Source organism: Solea senegalensis, linkage group LG14, assembly GCF_019176455.1.
Source record: "Solea senegalensis isolate Sse05_10M linkage group LG14, IFAPA_SoseM_1, whole genome shotgun sequence".
NCBI lineage: Eukaryota > Metazoa > Chordata > Actinopteri > Pleuronectiformes > Soleidae > Solea > Solea senegalensis.
The window spans coordinates 21,084,278-21,097,826 of NC_058034.1; the positions used below are offsets into that span (position 1 = coordinate 21,084,278).

A 13,549-nucleotide genomic window follows, 5' to 3' on the forward strand; every position below is an offset into this window, starting at 1 on the left:
GTGTGTGATTTTTTACCTTGAGAGGAACTTGAGACTTGTAGGATTCGGGCACTTCCCAGGTCAGCAGGACGGACGTCTTCGTCACGGCCGTCACTCCAAAGTTCTTGGTGAACACTGGGGGAAGGTCTGGATGATTATTAGGAGGTTACTTTAACCATGAATATAACATATAACTGAATAATTGATGAACTGGTCACACACACGATGGCACTTTTCCACTGCACGGCACGGCACATTTTTTTTGCTTTTCCATTAGTGATAATAAGGTTCCAAGCAAGCAGAGCCAAATACTGAAATGTGACGTCAACAGACTGGTCAGAGTGTGTCGTCACTGAAGAGTCATGAGCGCGACGTCCGACACAAGAATCAAACCAAACCATGCTGAACTGTAGATCAGTTTAAAAAGACTTAAAAATCCCTAAAAAAGTGTGTTAATCGCCAACATTTAGCAAAGGAAATATCAATATTTAACAGAGAAGTCTGTGCTGCGTTCAAGTACTGAACCATTCTGTGAACAAATCTTTTGAATCAACTGATTCTAATGATTCACTTACACCCGAAACAACTGCTTTACGAGTCACTGTTTTTGTTTGTGCCGTGTAGAAAACCACGTCACAGCAGTTCCGCTATGACGACTCCGCCCACGTTGAGGAAGAGCTATAGTAATGGAAAACGAATGGAACCGTGAAGCGCCGTGCCGTGCCAAGGCGAAGCGAGGCGTGCCGGGACTGTGTCGTGGAAAAGCACCATAACATTCATCAGAAAGAAATCAGCGTGATGACAAAGTATCTTCTCAGCGACACAATGACTCGAAGCTGTGCCAGAAAATTCATCTTTTGCATGTTGTTATATCACATTGTCACCACTAAAACAAGACTTAAGAATGAGAATTAGAGCATTACCCATGGACTAGATTTACAGTAGATGTATCATATAAATTCAAGAGTCTGGTCAGACTTTGAGGGAGGGACCTGATGATCTAAACCTAAATGAGTCTAAATCCTGCTGAGTTTCACCACTTCTGATAAAAGTGCTTCACTGGAACTGATTCTACTGAACCTTGCTTTGAAGCATGTCGCTGTCGTTCCACCGCAGTGAGCGAGAGAGCGACAGGAGCAGAGCCATGACGGTGGTTGTGTCAGAATCACAAAAAAACAATGAAAGTGTAAAAACACATGTAGGCGTTTCACCGAAAAAGGTCCAGTGTCTAAAATGAAGGTGAAATCAATGAAAATGATTTTTATTTACATTTTTGCAATAGCTTTGACGGATTGTATCATATTATCACTTTTTATCTGTCCCATATCTGATCCAGTGATCAATACTGACCAATGCCCTAATAAAAATCTTGCATAGTTACGCTGTAAGTTCTGTTCTGCTCAAAACTAACACTTACACTGCTTTAATGATGGTGTGTGTGTGTATTTACTGCTGCTTCCAATGCCCAGTTCAGTACATTTTGAAACTCTAACCACAGAAAGTAGCTGTTTGTGTATCCGTGGACACAGATGAAGAGCAGAGATTCACCGTCGACAGACTTCCTTCTTCCCACCTGTGAGCAGAGAACTGAAGGAGCCTGACCGATTCTACTTGATGATTTTCCATCCCTCCTACTGATGCACAGAACCTTTCCACCACTGTGCACTGACCTGGTTTATATGAACAGCTGTGCTCACCTGACACCTAAAAATAATCTGGTCACACCCGTGCACGTCTGTGCAGGGAGATTCTTTTTTTCAGCCCCTAAATGATGAAATAATGGAGTAATGCAGCGAGTGCTGAGGTCAAAGATGAAGCTAAAGAAGGCATCAGCGATAAAACACCTGCAGTTCTCACCTGGCATGGACATGGACATGGTCCTGCTCTGGATGCTGGGGCTGATGGGACCTCCCCCTTTACTGGTGAAAGCCTGGACTCGGATGTCGTAGGTCGTGTCGGGCTGCAGACCCTGGACGGTCATGCGCGTCTCCGTGGTGACGTTGGTGTTGTTGTGCTGGCTGTTGATGTCTCGGTACACCACCACGTACTTGACGACCTTCCCGTTCCTCTCGGCCAGAGGGGGCGGGTCCCAGGCCAGCTGGGTGGAGGTGGCGGTCAGGCCGACCACACTCAGATTCAGCGGGTAGCTGCTGGGAATATCTTCCGGGGTGCTGATCTCCTTCACGTACTCCTCCCCGTTGCCGGCGCGGTTTTTGGCACACAGTTTGAAGACGTAGGTGGCTCCTTTGTGGAGGCCGGTGACCGTGAAGTGATCGTCGGTCTTTCTGAAGTCTTTGACGGTGAAAGCCTCCTCCTCTGCTCTCTTAAACTGCAGCTGATAACCCACGTGCTCCCCCACCATCTCTTTAGGAGGCTGCCACTGGATCAAGGCGGTGTTCCCAATGGTGGTGCTGATCATCATGGTGGGCTTACCGGGCACTGGAAGACACAGGTCGGCTTCATCATACAGCACTATGGCTACAGAGATGGTACCAAATCACATTCATTCTCCATCTGTGTAAAATGTAACCCATGAAGATGTGAGCAGATTAGGTCTCTAATCTAAGCAGACGGATCAGATATTACCCCGTCAATGCGACTCGGCGGTGGGGAATGATGTAAACACACGTGTGTATAATATCTACAAATCAAATTATTCTCTTTCAAAAGGTGCAATGAATGTCTCCCCCATGTGGACACGAAGCTTTCAAATATGAATCACTTTTGAAAGACAATGTAGGCGGGTCCTCCTGAAACATCTCACGTCAAAAGTGCCAACAGTAAATACTAACATACTCCCCTCTCGTGACCATGTGAGACCACGGAGCCGGCGAACACAAGTCAGCATCTGTTTTACATGCTTCTGTTCGCTATTCTTAAAAAAACGTGTTTCCTCTTCCTCGCTTCCTCCAACTCTGCTCGGCGATAGGGAACATTTTCATTTGTACATATACACTGTAAATAAAAAAACTATTGTAGCACTTCTGTTTTACATTGTTTGCAGAATTGATGTGAAAAATCACTGAGCCTGAAATGAGCTTCCCCCCCTGTTTTCAAAGAGCACAAACTCAGCACACACCTGCTCCTGTGGTGGTGACCACCTTGGCTTTGCTGCGCGCTCCATCGCCCTTAGTTGTGTATGCGGCTACAGTCAGTGAGTAGGTCGTCTCGGGGAGAAGGCCGGTTATCATGGCCTCCTGCGTGGTCGAGAGACACAGAGGAGAACAGAAAGAGAGAGAAAATAGAGAGAGAGCCCGTTAAATTGGCTGTTGTGTTGTCAGCCAGGCACTCGGGCACATTAAACAAGTCAAGCAAACACAACACGGTCCCACTCCCCGACCCACTTAAACTGCTCTTTTGAGGGAAAAGTCAATTGAGGGTGAGTGAACCTGCAGTTCATTCACATCAGATGCTCCATTTGGTTCATGCTTCCTGCTGCTTGACTTTACTGTTCAACTCTTAACAGCAGTGGTAATGTCCATCCACAGATGCTCCCCACTCATTATTGGCTACTCTGTGTCTTAAAAAAAGGTTGGGCAATGACTACCTGCTGCCCATGTTTGTCTTTTCTGATTAGGAGAAGTGTGCAGTTCATGAATAAATGGCCAGATGAGCTGAATCAGTTGATTTGGAGGTGGGGAATTGCCCACAGGGCATTGTAAATGTGTGCAGCAAAATTGCTGGCACAATCCTTGGTGACCTTGAGCCGGTGAACATGATCAGGGAACTTAAAGGAGGCCAAATCAATCCTTTAGGATTGTGGCCACCTCATGCATATGAGGCCTGTTGCTTCCATCCGAGTGCGCGTACAATCCGCCAGGATGAAAACCAACTGATTCAAAAGTAATGCATCCCTGCACTATGATTGCACATGATTTGTGATTGTTTTTGTTACAGGTGTTGCAGGAAGTGGGTCACTAAGTTGAAATGCACTGTTATTCCCTGCATTTCACCATTTGCCAGTATTTTTTCTCAACAAAAATAAGGTCTAAACTTTGTGTTTAGTGATTATTCTATATATAAATAAATGACTTAAACATGGAACGCACATAACTGACTCATTTGAGATCAAATCAGTCGCCATTTTCACACATGAACTCTCTTTTTTTTGTAAGTATGATGAATTGAGTGAGTAATTATCTGAGTCAGGAGATCCCCGGCCTTCTCACACGGGCTCAATCACACTTTATCTACGGATATCCGTGGCGTTCTTTCCAGAAAATCTCAGTGGCTCAAAAATGTGCCCAGTTGGTTTAATGATGAGTTATCAAAGGGAAACAGTAGACTGGAAATTTGCTGTGGTGGCGACTCAAGTTTGGCAACATCCTCCACTGAAGGTCCGATCAGATTCATCGGATTGAGGACAGTACTTCTACTACCGGTGAATTCAAACATTAGGAATTCAATGACTGGGTTAATAATAAACAGGTAAATTCATATTTGTCATCCACAAAATCCAAGCACACGCCTCCTCTGACAAAACGACCGAACGTACGTAATTCTTCTTTATTCAGCCACATATGAGACTCCCTGTTTGAAAGGGAAAACCTCTGTCGACATTTATCACACGGCACATCACTTTGATACAGTTTATAAAAAATTCCTCTCATGACAGGAAGTAAATATGATCTCAGAGACTCTTATAACACAGTGTGATTACTGGTACCAGAGCATCATTTTACCCCCTCAAAATGCCCCCCAGAGAAGTTTTGCAGGTTGTGATGAGAGAAAAATGGCAGCAGGGCGGTGACAGAGCTATAAGACTGTGTGTGTGTGTGTGTGTGGATGACAGTTCCAGAGGAGAACACACAGCAGGTATCTGTTTTTCCCCCTCTCATCAATCCAGCACCTCCGCCTGCAGCCCGGGGTCTTTCAGTGGCACCGAGATGACAGTGCAAATTAGCAAAGCACTGCAGGAGCAGCCGGGGCTTCCAGAAACAACCAGAGCTCTAATTATTCTTTTATAGCTGCTGATTCCATATCTATCACAGCACGTTCAAAAGGTTCTCGCTCCTCATGCTAATTTGAAAGCACACAGCGCGGACCTGAGGAGTTAAGACGTATATTGCCTTGAGTGTCTTCTGCGGGGCGAAGGAGGTGAAAGATAAGAGAGAAATGTCACTCATGCAAAGCTTCTAAAATCTCTAAAAGCCTCATTATTTTAATCTGGGCGCCGATTCCTTTTCAATTTTGTTGCCAGAAAAGGGAAAGAGAAGAGAAGGGGGGGGAATATCTAATTGGGCTTTCATGTCTCTTTTAACACCAGGAGTCTGAGGGGATGAATTCCCGAGGACTGAGCGGATGAAACCTTTTAAGGCAGGAGGACATGTCTGGTAGTGGGGTCACTCACTCAGCTGTGACTGCCTTTCTGTGTGAACTACTGCTGCTGCTGCTACATTGTTACTGTCCTTGTCCAAGTTTACAAACACAACACTACTACACTAGGTGGCGATGTGTCCCCTCTTCAGTCTTTAGTCGGTTAGTCAGTTTGTACCACAGGCATCGGTGATAGGTAATTGATTTTGAGGAATTTTTTTTTATGTTCAATCCATTGTTCTCAAACTGTGGTACGTGAGCTTCCTCTGGTGGAACTTGGAGGACAATCAGAAATACTGTTCTACTGTATTATACCAGGGTATCGTATAAGTTAAACAAATAAAGTTCAAATAATAACAATCAGCGTCATCTTATCTCTCGCTCCATCTTAATCTAATTTGACTATACCAGTGTGTGAAATGAGGCCGAGGAGGATTTACGCCACTGTATTTGTATCTCTTCGTCTTTTCTCGCTGTTTGTCTCCCTCTTCTGTGTCCCGGCTTCTTCTATCATTTCCAGGTCAAAGTCCAGGGACAGGAAGTGTGGAACGTGCACAAGGCGACCAGCAAACATGAACTCATGATGACACGAAGAAGAAGACGAGAAGATGTAATGATGATTAAATCCAGGAGGAGGCAGTCGTCCAACCACATGGCTGTTGCTGGCACCATGTATGAAAATGGACGTCATCTCGAGTTCTGGAGAGTGAAGCCAATGTGGAAGTGTCTGAAACCTGTACTCTACTGAATGACCATTAGGGACCATTAGTCTATAAGAATATCAGTAGATATTTTCCTGAAGATTTTATGGCCTCAATGACGAGTTTCATATCTATACGTCAACACGGCATGGCATCCATTTTCTAAATTATGATCCCGTTAACAGCCAAATAGACCATTTAGAAGAGTTTGCTTCAGGGCGTGGCTGTGGTGTGATTGACAGTGGACGAACATAAGCAACGACCTGCACAACTCAAACCAGGTAGAAGTTCTGCGACTATTACTGACGTTGGAAAAAGTTTAAAGGAACTTTTTCACTGCTCCATTTAAATCAAAACGACAAAAGTTAGTTAACAGCCTCAAACTGGAACAGATGTAAGAACACTGTTAGCGTTCTGTGAGCATTCTGTGGAGTATTCAAAGAAAACAGGGACACGTTCCTCCAGAGAAAAATCCACATCATTCGGAAAAAAACTATATGTGCATTGTTTTAAGGCAGAGGAAAGAGTCTGAAGAGACATTTCATACCAGCATGCTGAACTTCAACACACCTCAGGGGTCCACACATTATGTATCTCTGTAAACTGTCAGCAGTTTGGAACATTAAAGACAAAACACTCAGCAACTAACAGCGCGAAACAAAATGATTCAGACCCCACGAATGATGCAGAAGTTTGCTTTAACGTGATCTGAACCAGTTCACTTCATTTCAGACAAATATGTCGGCAAAGAGTATATCGTGCAGAAATCTGTTACGATATTTCCAGAGACATGATGAGGAACTTGTGTCACTTTAGCTCAACTAAGGTGATTATGACCAGAATTTTGGGTGTATCTGATATACATGTAATCCACATATTTATGTTTTTATGATTGTTGAAGCATGTGATGAAATAACAATCTCCAATGCAATTTTATCTCATCCAGTCCAGCTTGAAGATGTTGTAGTGAGAACTTCTGACTATTCAGACACTCACTGCTAATGACTCCATGGGTGGACTGACAAAGATTGATTCACCTGTGCCGATCCACTGACTGGAGGATCTGAACGGCCAAAAAGAACAACAGGTAGCACCTGTTGTAGGTCCTGCTCAGGCTTTAGTTTTGTCCAAAAAACAAAGAATTGAAATTGGGTGTCGCTCAACGACCAGCATGAGTTGGTGTAAAAACAAAAGTGACAACATGCCAGTTTAAATTAAGGTTCTGCGAGCTGAAATTCACGGGACACCCAAATTGCCAACACACATTTTTGAGACCATACATTGGTCTGAGCTTTCTTTATTTGCTTCACCATTTTCACCGGTATGCTGTGCCTGTGGCTTGCACTGTTGCCTCACAGCAAGAAGGTCACCACTTCAAGTCTTGGTTAGACCAAGGGACTTGTGTGGAGTTTGCATGTTCTCCGTGTGGGTTTCATCTCTGTACTTCTGTTTCCCGCGGTCCAAAAAACATACAACAAACAGTTCAGCCACTGCTGAGAAAATAGTGTTGTATTGTTTTCCTGGGCTCTGCGAAGCGGATCGGCACTTCCTTAATTTGATGTCGTCATCAGAAATCCTCACCACTCCACTCACCACCGTAGCGCCTCCTGGTGCGGGCACTAGTCCGGGCACATCCGGTTGCGTACATTCAACCGCAGAAGAAGAAGAACTACTCTCGTTGTAGCTGCTGAGATGCAGAGCATCCACCGTGCCAGAGGGGGAGCTGTGTATCTGAGAGCTGGCCTATCTATTACGTCACTTCCAGGTACCTGGCCAATCACAGGACAGTGGGAAAGCTCTCGTTGGCTGGCCAATCACAACACAGTCCACGTTCTGGGGGTGTGGTTTTGGTCTGACGAGAGCATCAGTGAGGAGATATTTTGATCGGCTCGTTTGCAGCGATTAGGAGGTTTTTAATCATGAAAACAAGTTAATATATGTACGTAGACCTCCATAACTAACATATATGTGTGATACAAGCATTCTATGTCACCTTTAACTGGACTCTTTAAACTGAGCGTTGGTGTGAGTGTGGATGGTTGTCTGTCTCTGTGTTGGCCCTGCCATGGACTGACGACCTGTCCAGTTTGTAACACCACTTTTTGCCACCACATGTCAGATGGGATTGGCTCCAGTTTCCACTGCTTTATCCTCATGTAAAGGATAAAGCAGTCAAATTTGGTTATGGAACAGGAGCTGTGCTGGTTTGAAAGAGCTAACTAATAAGCCTTGATGTCTCAGACAGAAAGCAGCAGATTTAAGTCTGAAAACAGCAGCCGTGACTTTGCGTGTTATGGTCCTAACACTTGCTGGCAGCGTCAGTATTATTGAATTTCCTGTTTCCTCTGTCCTGCCCAATCTGCAGCACCAGCGTGGCTCACATAAATGCTACAAGAAGGGCTTACAATTCTTACTCAAAAAAAAAAGACCTCCTTAGAATTAATGGGAAAATTTGCTTCCTATTACTTGTAACTAATTAGCTTCTTGCTAACAAGCTCTTAACTCATCAAAATGATGTAACACTGTGAAAGGTGCAATCAAAGCTGTGAAAAATGATGTGCTTGTTAAAAATTTTGTAGCTACATAAAGGCAATTAGTCTCTGACTCGGTCCACTGTTAGTCACAGTGAGCCGACAACGGAGCTGAGCTGTGCAACGCTGTCTCCCAAGAATGACTCACACACAACTGGGGTTTTCAGCTTGTTTTTCTTTTTTTTTAGCATATCACCAAAAGTGATGTAACACAAAAGTATTTGAGGCAAAGGCGAGATGTTTGACATTCATGTCATGAGATTTGCTGTGCACTGTCGCTGATTTATTGAGTGCGGATGTTGCAACATTGCCAGGGAAAACTTTCCAAGGCCGAACCAAAAGCTTTGCGCGCCTCAGCCATGACCTCATTCCTAACCAGGAACATGGTTCTTATCAGCAAATGTGGCGTGCATGATTGTAGACAGAAGTAACATCATTTTAGTTTAGAAAATGTCTTCACTCACTCATCTTCTAATGCTTTATTCTCCACATTACGGTTGTGGGGGGGGTTGTCCATCACAGGGACACAAAGACAAACAACCATCCACTTAACTTATCCCGTCACAAACTAATCCCGTCCGAATAGTGACATAGTAAACACATTCAAACAAGACGAGAATGTGATCTGAGCTCAGATTTAAAACGTGAACAGTGGAAATCCACCAGATATACACAATAAATATAATCTGGTTCAAACCAAAACTTGAATCACTGTTTCACTGTCAGATGTAAATACAGTCCAAACGCTAGGGTGAAGGGGGAAAGGGGAAAGGTCCCAGAAGGAACAGAGCAAAACAGCGTTCCTCCCTGGTTGACTTCAGCGACACTTCCTGAATAAAGTCTCATGCTAAAAGCTACATTCTGTATGCAGCAGACACTCACAGACCTTTGGAAGCCTTTCTCTAGATTCATCACATCAACCATCTGCTCCGCCCAGACCAACACAACACATCACTGAACATGTTATTAAATACACCAGGAGCATTTATGGTACAACACTGATAAATAAGACAGTAGCTCGTTTAGCACTACAGTGAGATGGAGCCTTCTGATAGATATCATTTCATCAAAGAGGAACCTTTACTGCTGAAGTCAAGGCTGATCATTAATGAACTTCTACTTCAGTCGACAACGAGAAAAGTCTTCAGAGAGCTCTCATATACTGTATGTGTGTCTTGTTCTGTTGGTGACATGGATGTGGATGAAAACTGAGTTGTGATAGTCTATGGGGGCTAATTTGGGCTATTTGATCATGTCACGTGCCAAGTTTGAAGCTTGTCAAGCAACCCGTCGGTGCATCTAAAGATAGATAAAGTTTTACTCTTCCATGGTTTGTATTGGGATTACGGTGTGAAAAAAACGTGTGTTTACCATATGAGGCTTGAGTTCTAGCACGACTCAGCTCGGTTTGACTCAACTCTTAGTGAAAGCACTGGGTATCTGGTACTTTTTTTTTGGTACCTGCTCTGACGAGGTTTCAAGCGAGCTGAGCCGATACTAAAATGTGATGTCGACAGACTGCCGGCCACTGATTGGTCAGAGAGTGTCGTCACTGGAAGAGTGCTACGACGACGTAGAGTAGTGCTAGAAGTCTAACATGGACAAATGCCATTAATGTTGTACATTCAATGGTCCATTACCACCTGCTATTAAAATGCATGTTAGGGTATTGGCCAAGTTTGGAGCAGGTGTGATAATAGCAGGGGTTATTTTTTCCCCCTTGCTTTCTGTCACAATGTGAAACAAGGAGATTTTAATTATACACTACTCAAGAAACTGTGCAAATGTATGATTTGTTAACATTTTTTCTGCTCACATTAAAAGATTCAGAAACTGTGTGTGTGCGTGTGTGAGAAGTTATTTCTGCACTTTCTGTTCCCCTGTGTTAAAAATGAATGTCCAGCTGCTGACAGGACTGAGGACAGAGAGACAGACAGTGTTGGTGTGAGTCGAAACAGCTTGGACGCACTCGTGCAACACTCTCATCTCCCTGCTGCGTGTGAATAAGGCGATAATGCGAGTGTGTGAGCTCCCTCCCATCCATCATGTGGCCCTCTTTAGCCTTTGGTAGCGGTGTCCCACTTTACACGACACATGAGGGATGAAGTGAGACCCGCGGTGTGAGCCGCTGTGTGTTCACCGCGTGCATTTACACGCGCGTCAGTGTTTTTAACCTTGATCCAAATGCTGTCTGTTTGCACAACAGTGTGAGAACACAGGTGGTTAAATACTAACATTTTGGGATGGTGGATGTCCATGTTAAGCCCCGCCCACCAAAGCAAAGCACCAACGTGTTAATTGTCTGAATCCCTTCGGACACTTCTTCCATTTCTTCAGCTTGCTTTGCAGCGCACATACTTGCATTGTACTTGTATTCTTACAACAGAGCAGCCAATAAATTAACTGACATGTGATTGGTCAAAGTGTGCAATCACAGGCCAGATTGACCCGCAGTTTAAAAAGGAGTGTAGATGAGATGCGGGTCCATGATACTGAAAAGCTATCGTGAAATCATTTCTCAATAATTACAAAAAACATCCAGTTTTAAAGCAATACAATACACTACAACACAATGAAGTACAATTTCTTTGAGGAGAAATTAGTGTTGGACTCGAGTGCTTTGCAACTTAAAGCCTCCACACGCATAATAAAAATCAGCATGAAAAAACAAAACAACCCCCACTGTACCAATCATATTAATTAAAATCTGCAAATAGTCCACTTAACTTATACAAATATTGCACACAGCAGCAGTAAAAACCAACGTAAGACCACTGTATAATCCCTCAAGCAGCATTATATCAAACTTTAATGGAAGTATAGGCACACATGGTGCTAAGTGTAGGCAGTGCGGAACTTGTTAACATATTAGTGAGTACAAGTTGAGGTACGTCATGTGTATATATATATATACATATATATATATATATATATATATATATACATATGTAGATATACATGTATATAGCAAAAGGATGGTTGATTTTACACACGTTTGTGTGAAGTTAAAATCAAATAAAAGGAAAATCCTAATCAGTGTACTTGGGAGAAGCAGTTCTGAGCCACAGAGACGACAACACCTGCTCATCCAGTTGACTTTAAACTTTGTGGGTGTGAAGTGTTTTGGATGAGTGGATGTCTTACCCTCCATTTATTTTAAACGGCACTTGTCTCACTATTATTCCCCATCAGGCTCTTATTCCTGGAAAAACTCCACAGTGTGACAGACATTTGTCAACAGCACTCTCGTAACTCTATGATTATAAGTGTCTGTTTCTGTATTTCATAGTCAGTTTTACCTACTGTTTACTGTGAATACAGCAGATATTCCTTGAAAATCCTTTTATATGTGTACAAATATCTAAATGGTCTCAGAAGTGATCGAGCTTTGTAGAATGTTGTGGAATGGGTTGCCGTTACACATTAGACACCGCCCCCTCACTGGCACATTTTTGACTCACCTGTTCTCCTTTGCATTTGTGACAGTGTGAGTCCCATTTTCTGGGTGAGATGTTGTGTCTACTCATGTGTTTTATGTCTTTTATGTAGCACTTTGGTCAACTGCTGCAATGTTGTCATGTTAATGTATGAAGTTTGTGACAAAGTAACATTAGGGGAACGTTCTGGGAACCAAAAGAGAACGTTCTCTAAAGGTTGCATGAAGATTGGGTAACACTTTGTATTAGGGAACACATATTCACCATTGAGCATACTAACCCTTTATTAGTAAATATTAAGCACGTTAACACCTTAATCTTCATAACCTTATTCTACCTCTGTTAGGACATGAATTAAGATTCAAATAATGTGTTAATACATGCTTAATATTTACTAATAAAGGGCTAGTATGCTACTTATATGCATGTTAGTAAGCACCTAGTTAATGGTGAACATGTGTTCCCTAATATAAAGTGTTACCAAAGATTGTGACAAAGTACTGTTAGGAGAACGTTCTGGGAACCAAAAAAGAACGTTCTCTAAAGGTTGTATGAAGGTTGTGACAAAGGAACATTGGGGGAGCGTTCTGGCAACTTATAGAGAATGTTCACTGAAGGTTGCGACAAAGTACCGTTATGAGACCGTTCTGGGAACCAAAAGACAACGTTGTATGAAGGTTGTGACAATGTAACATTAGAGGAACATCAGGAAACGTTCCCGCAACCAAAAGGTAGCATTCCCAGAATTTTCTGGGAACCAAAAATGATTTGCTAGGTTAGACCTATTTTCTTTAACCACTTCAATAAAATGCATTGTTTTTTATAATGGTGTCACAAAAATTACTTTCAATTGTTGCAATTACATTTATTTGAAAGTAAGTATTTCAGACGCTGCTATTTCTTCTTTTTCTTGTAACGATGACTCTAAAGGAGGAGTGGTGCAGCCATTCTGATTCCAGATTAATGCTTTGAATTTTACAGTGAAACATTAGTTGTTACAGGTTTCAGTATATGGATAAAATATGTGATAGAAGAGAAAAAGACAACAACTTTATGATCAATAATATTATTATATGATTCCAAGGCAAATTCTCTTGAATAGATGGGTGACGTGTGAACACCGACGAGATGAAAGTGTTGCTGTGGATACTTAGGATTTACGAGCAGCTGTATACGGCTGTGACAAGCATTCATAGCCTCCACACTCAATTGTCAACACTTCAAGGCTGGAAATAAATAAGCACTGACAAAACTCTGGAACAGCATTTTAATACGGCACGACCCTGACCACTTAACAACAAGTCATCCAAAGTAAACGACTCATCATGACTGCGGTGATGAGTGAATCAGAGGACGCCGGCCGGAGCCTCACATCAAATCTGCATCGCTAACCATGCGGCGCCTCCCGCCTCACTGAGTGCCACCGTCTTACATAAACACACAAGGTCTTTGTTTGAAAACTTTTTATGTCTCTCTCTGTGGTTCACGTTCTCCTCACACCCACAAGTGCTCACAAAGAACGGCACCATCAAGTTTGTGATTGTGCCTTTGACATTGTTCTTCATAACTCATGTGTCCCATTGTG

At 42.9% G+C, this 13,549-nt stretch overlaps 1 protein-coding gene across 3 annotated transcripts in view; it reads right to left on the reverse strand.

Annotated features, from left to right (window-relative positions):
- Positions 1-13,549, reverse strand: part of ptprfa (protein tyrosine phosphatase receptor type Fa) — a 243,935-nt gene that overhangs the window by 62,117 nt on the left and 168,269 nt on the right. For 2 of the 3 annotated variants that reach the window (XM_044043823.1, XM_044043824.1), the window contains 3 exons: positions 3,059-3,176; positions 1,837-2,418; positions 17-126 (listed from right to left, as the gene is read on the reverse strand). In XM_044043823.1, coding sequence (XP_043899758.1) covers positions 17-126; positions 1,837-2,418; positions 3,059-3,176 — 810 coding nt within the window. The remainder of the gene's footprint in view (positions 1-16; positions 127-1,836; positions 2,419-3,058; positions 3,177-13,549) is intronic. The other variant, XM_044043825.1, reaches the window with a different exon arrangement.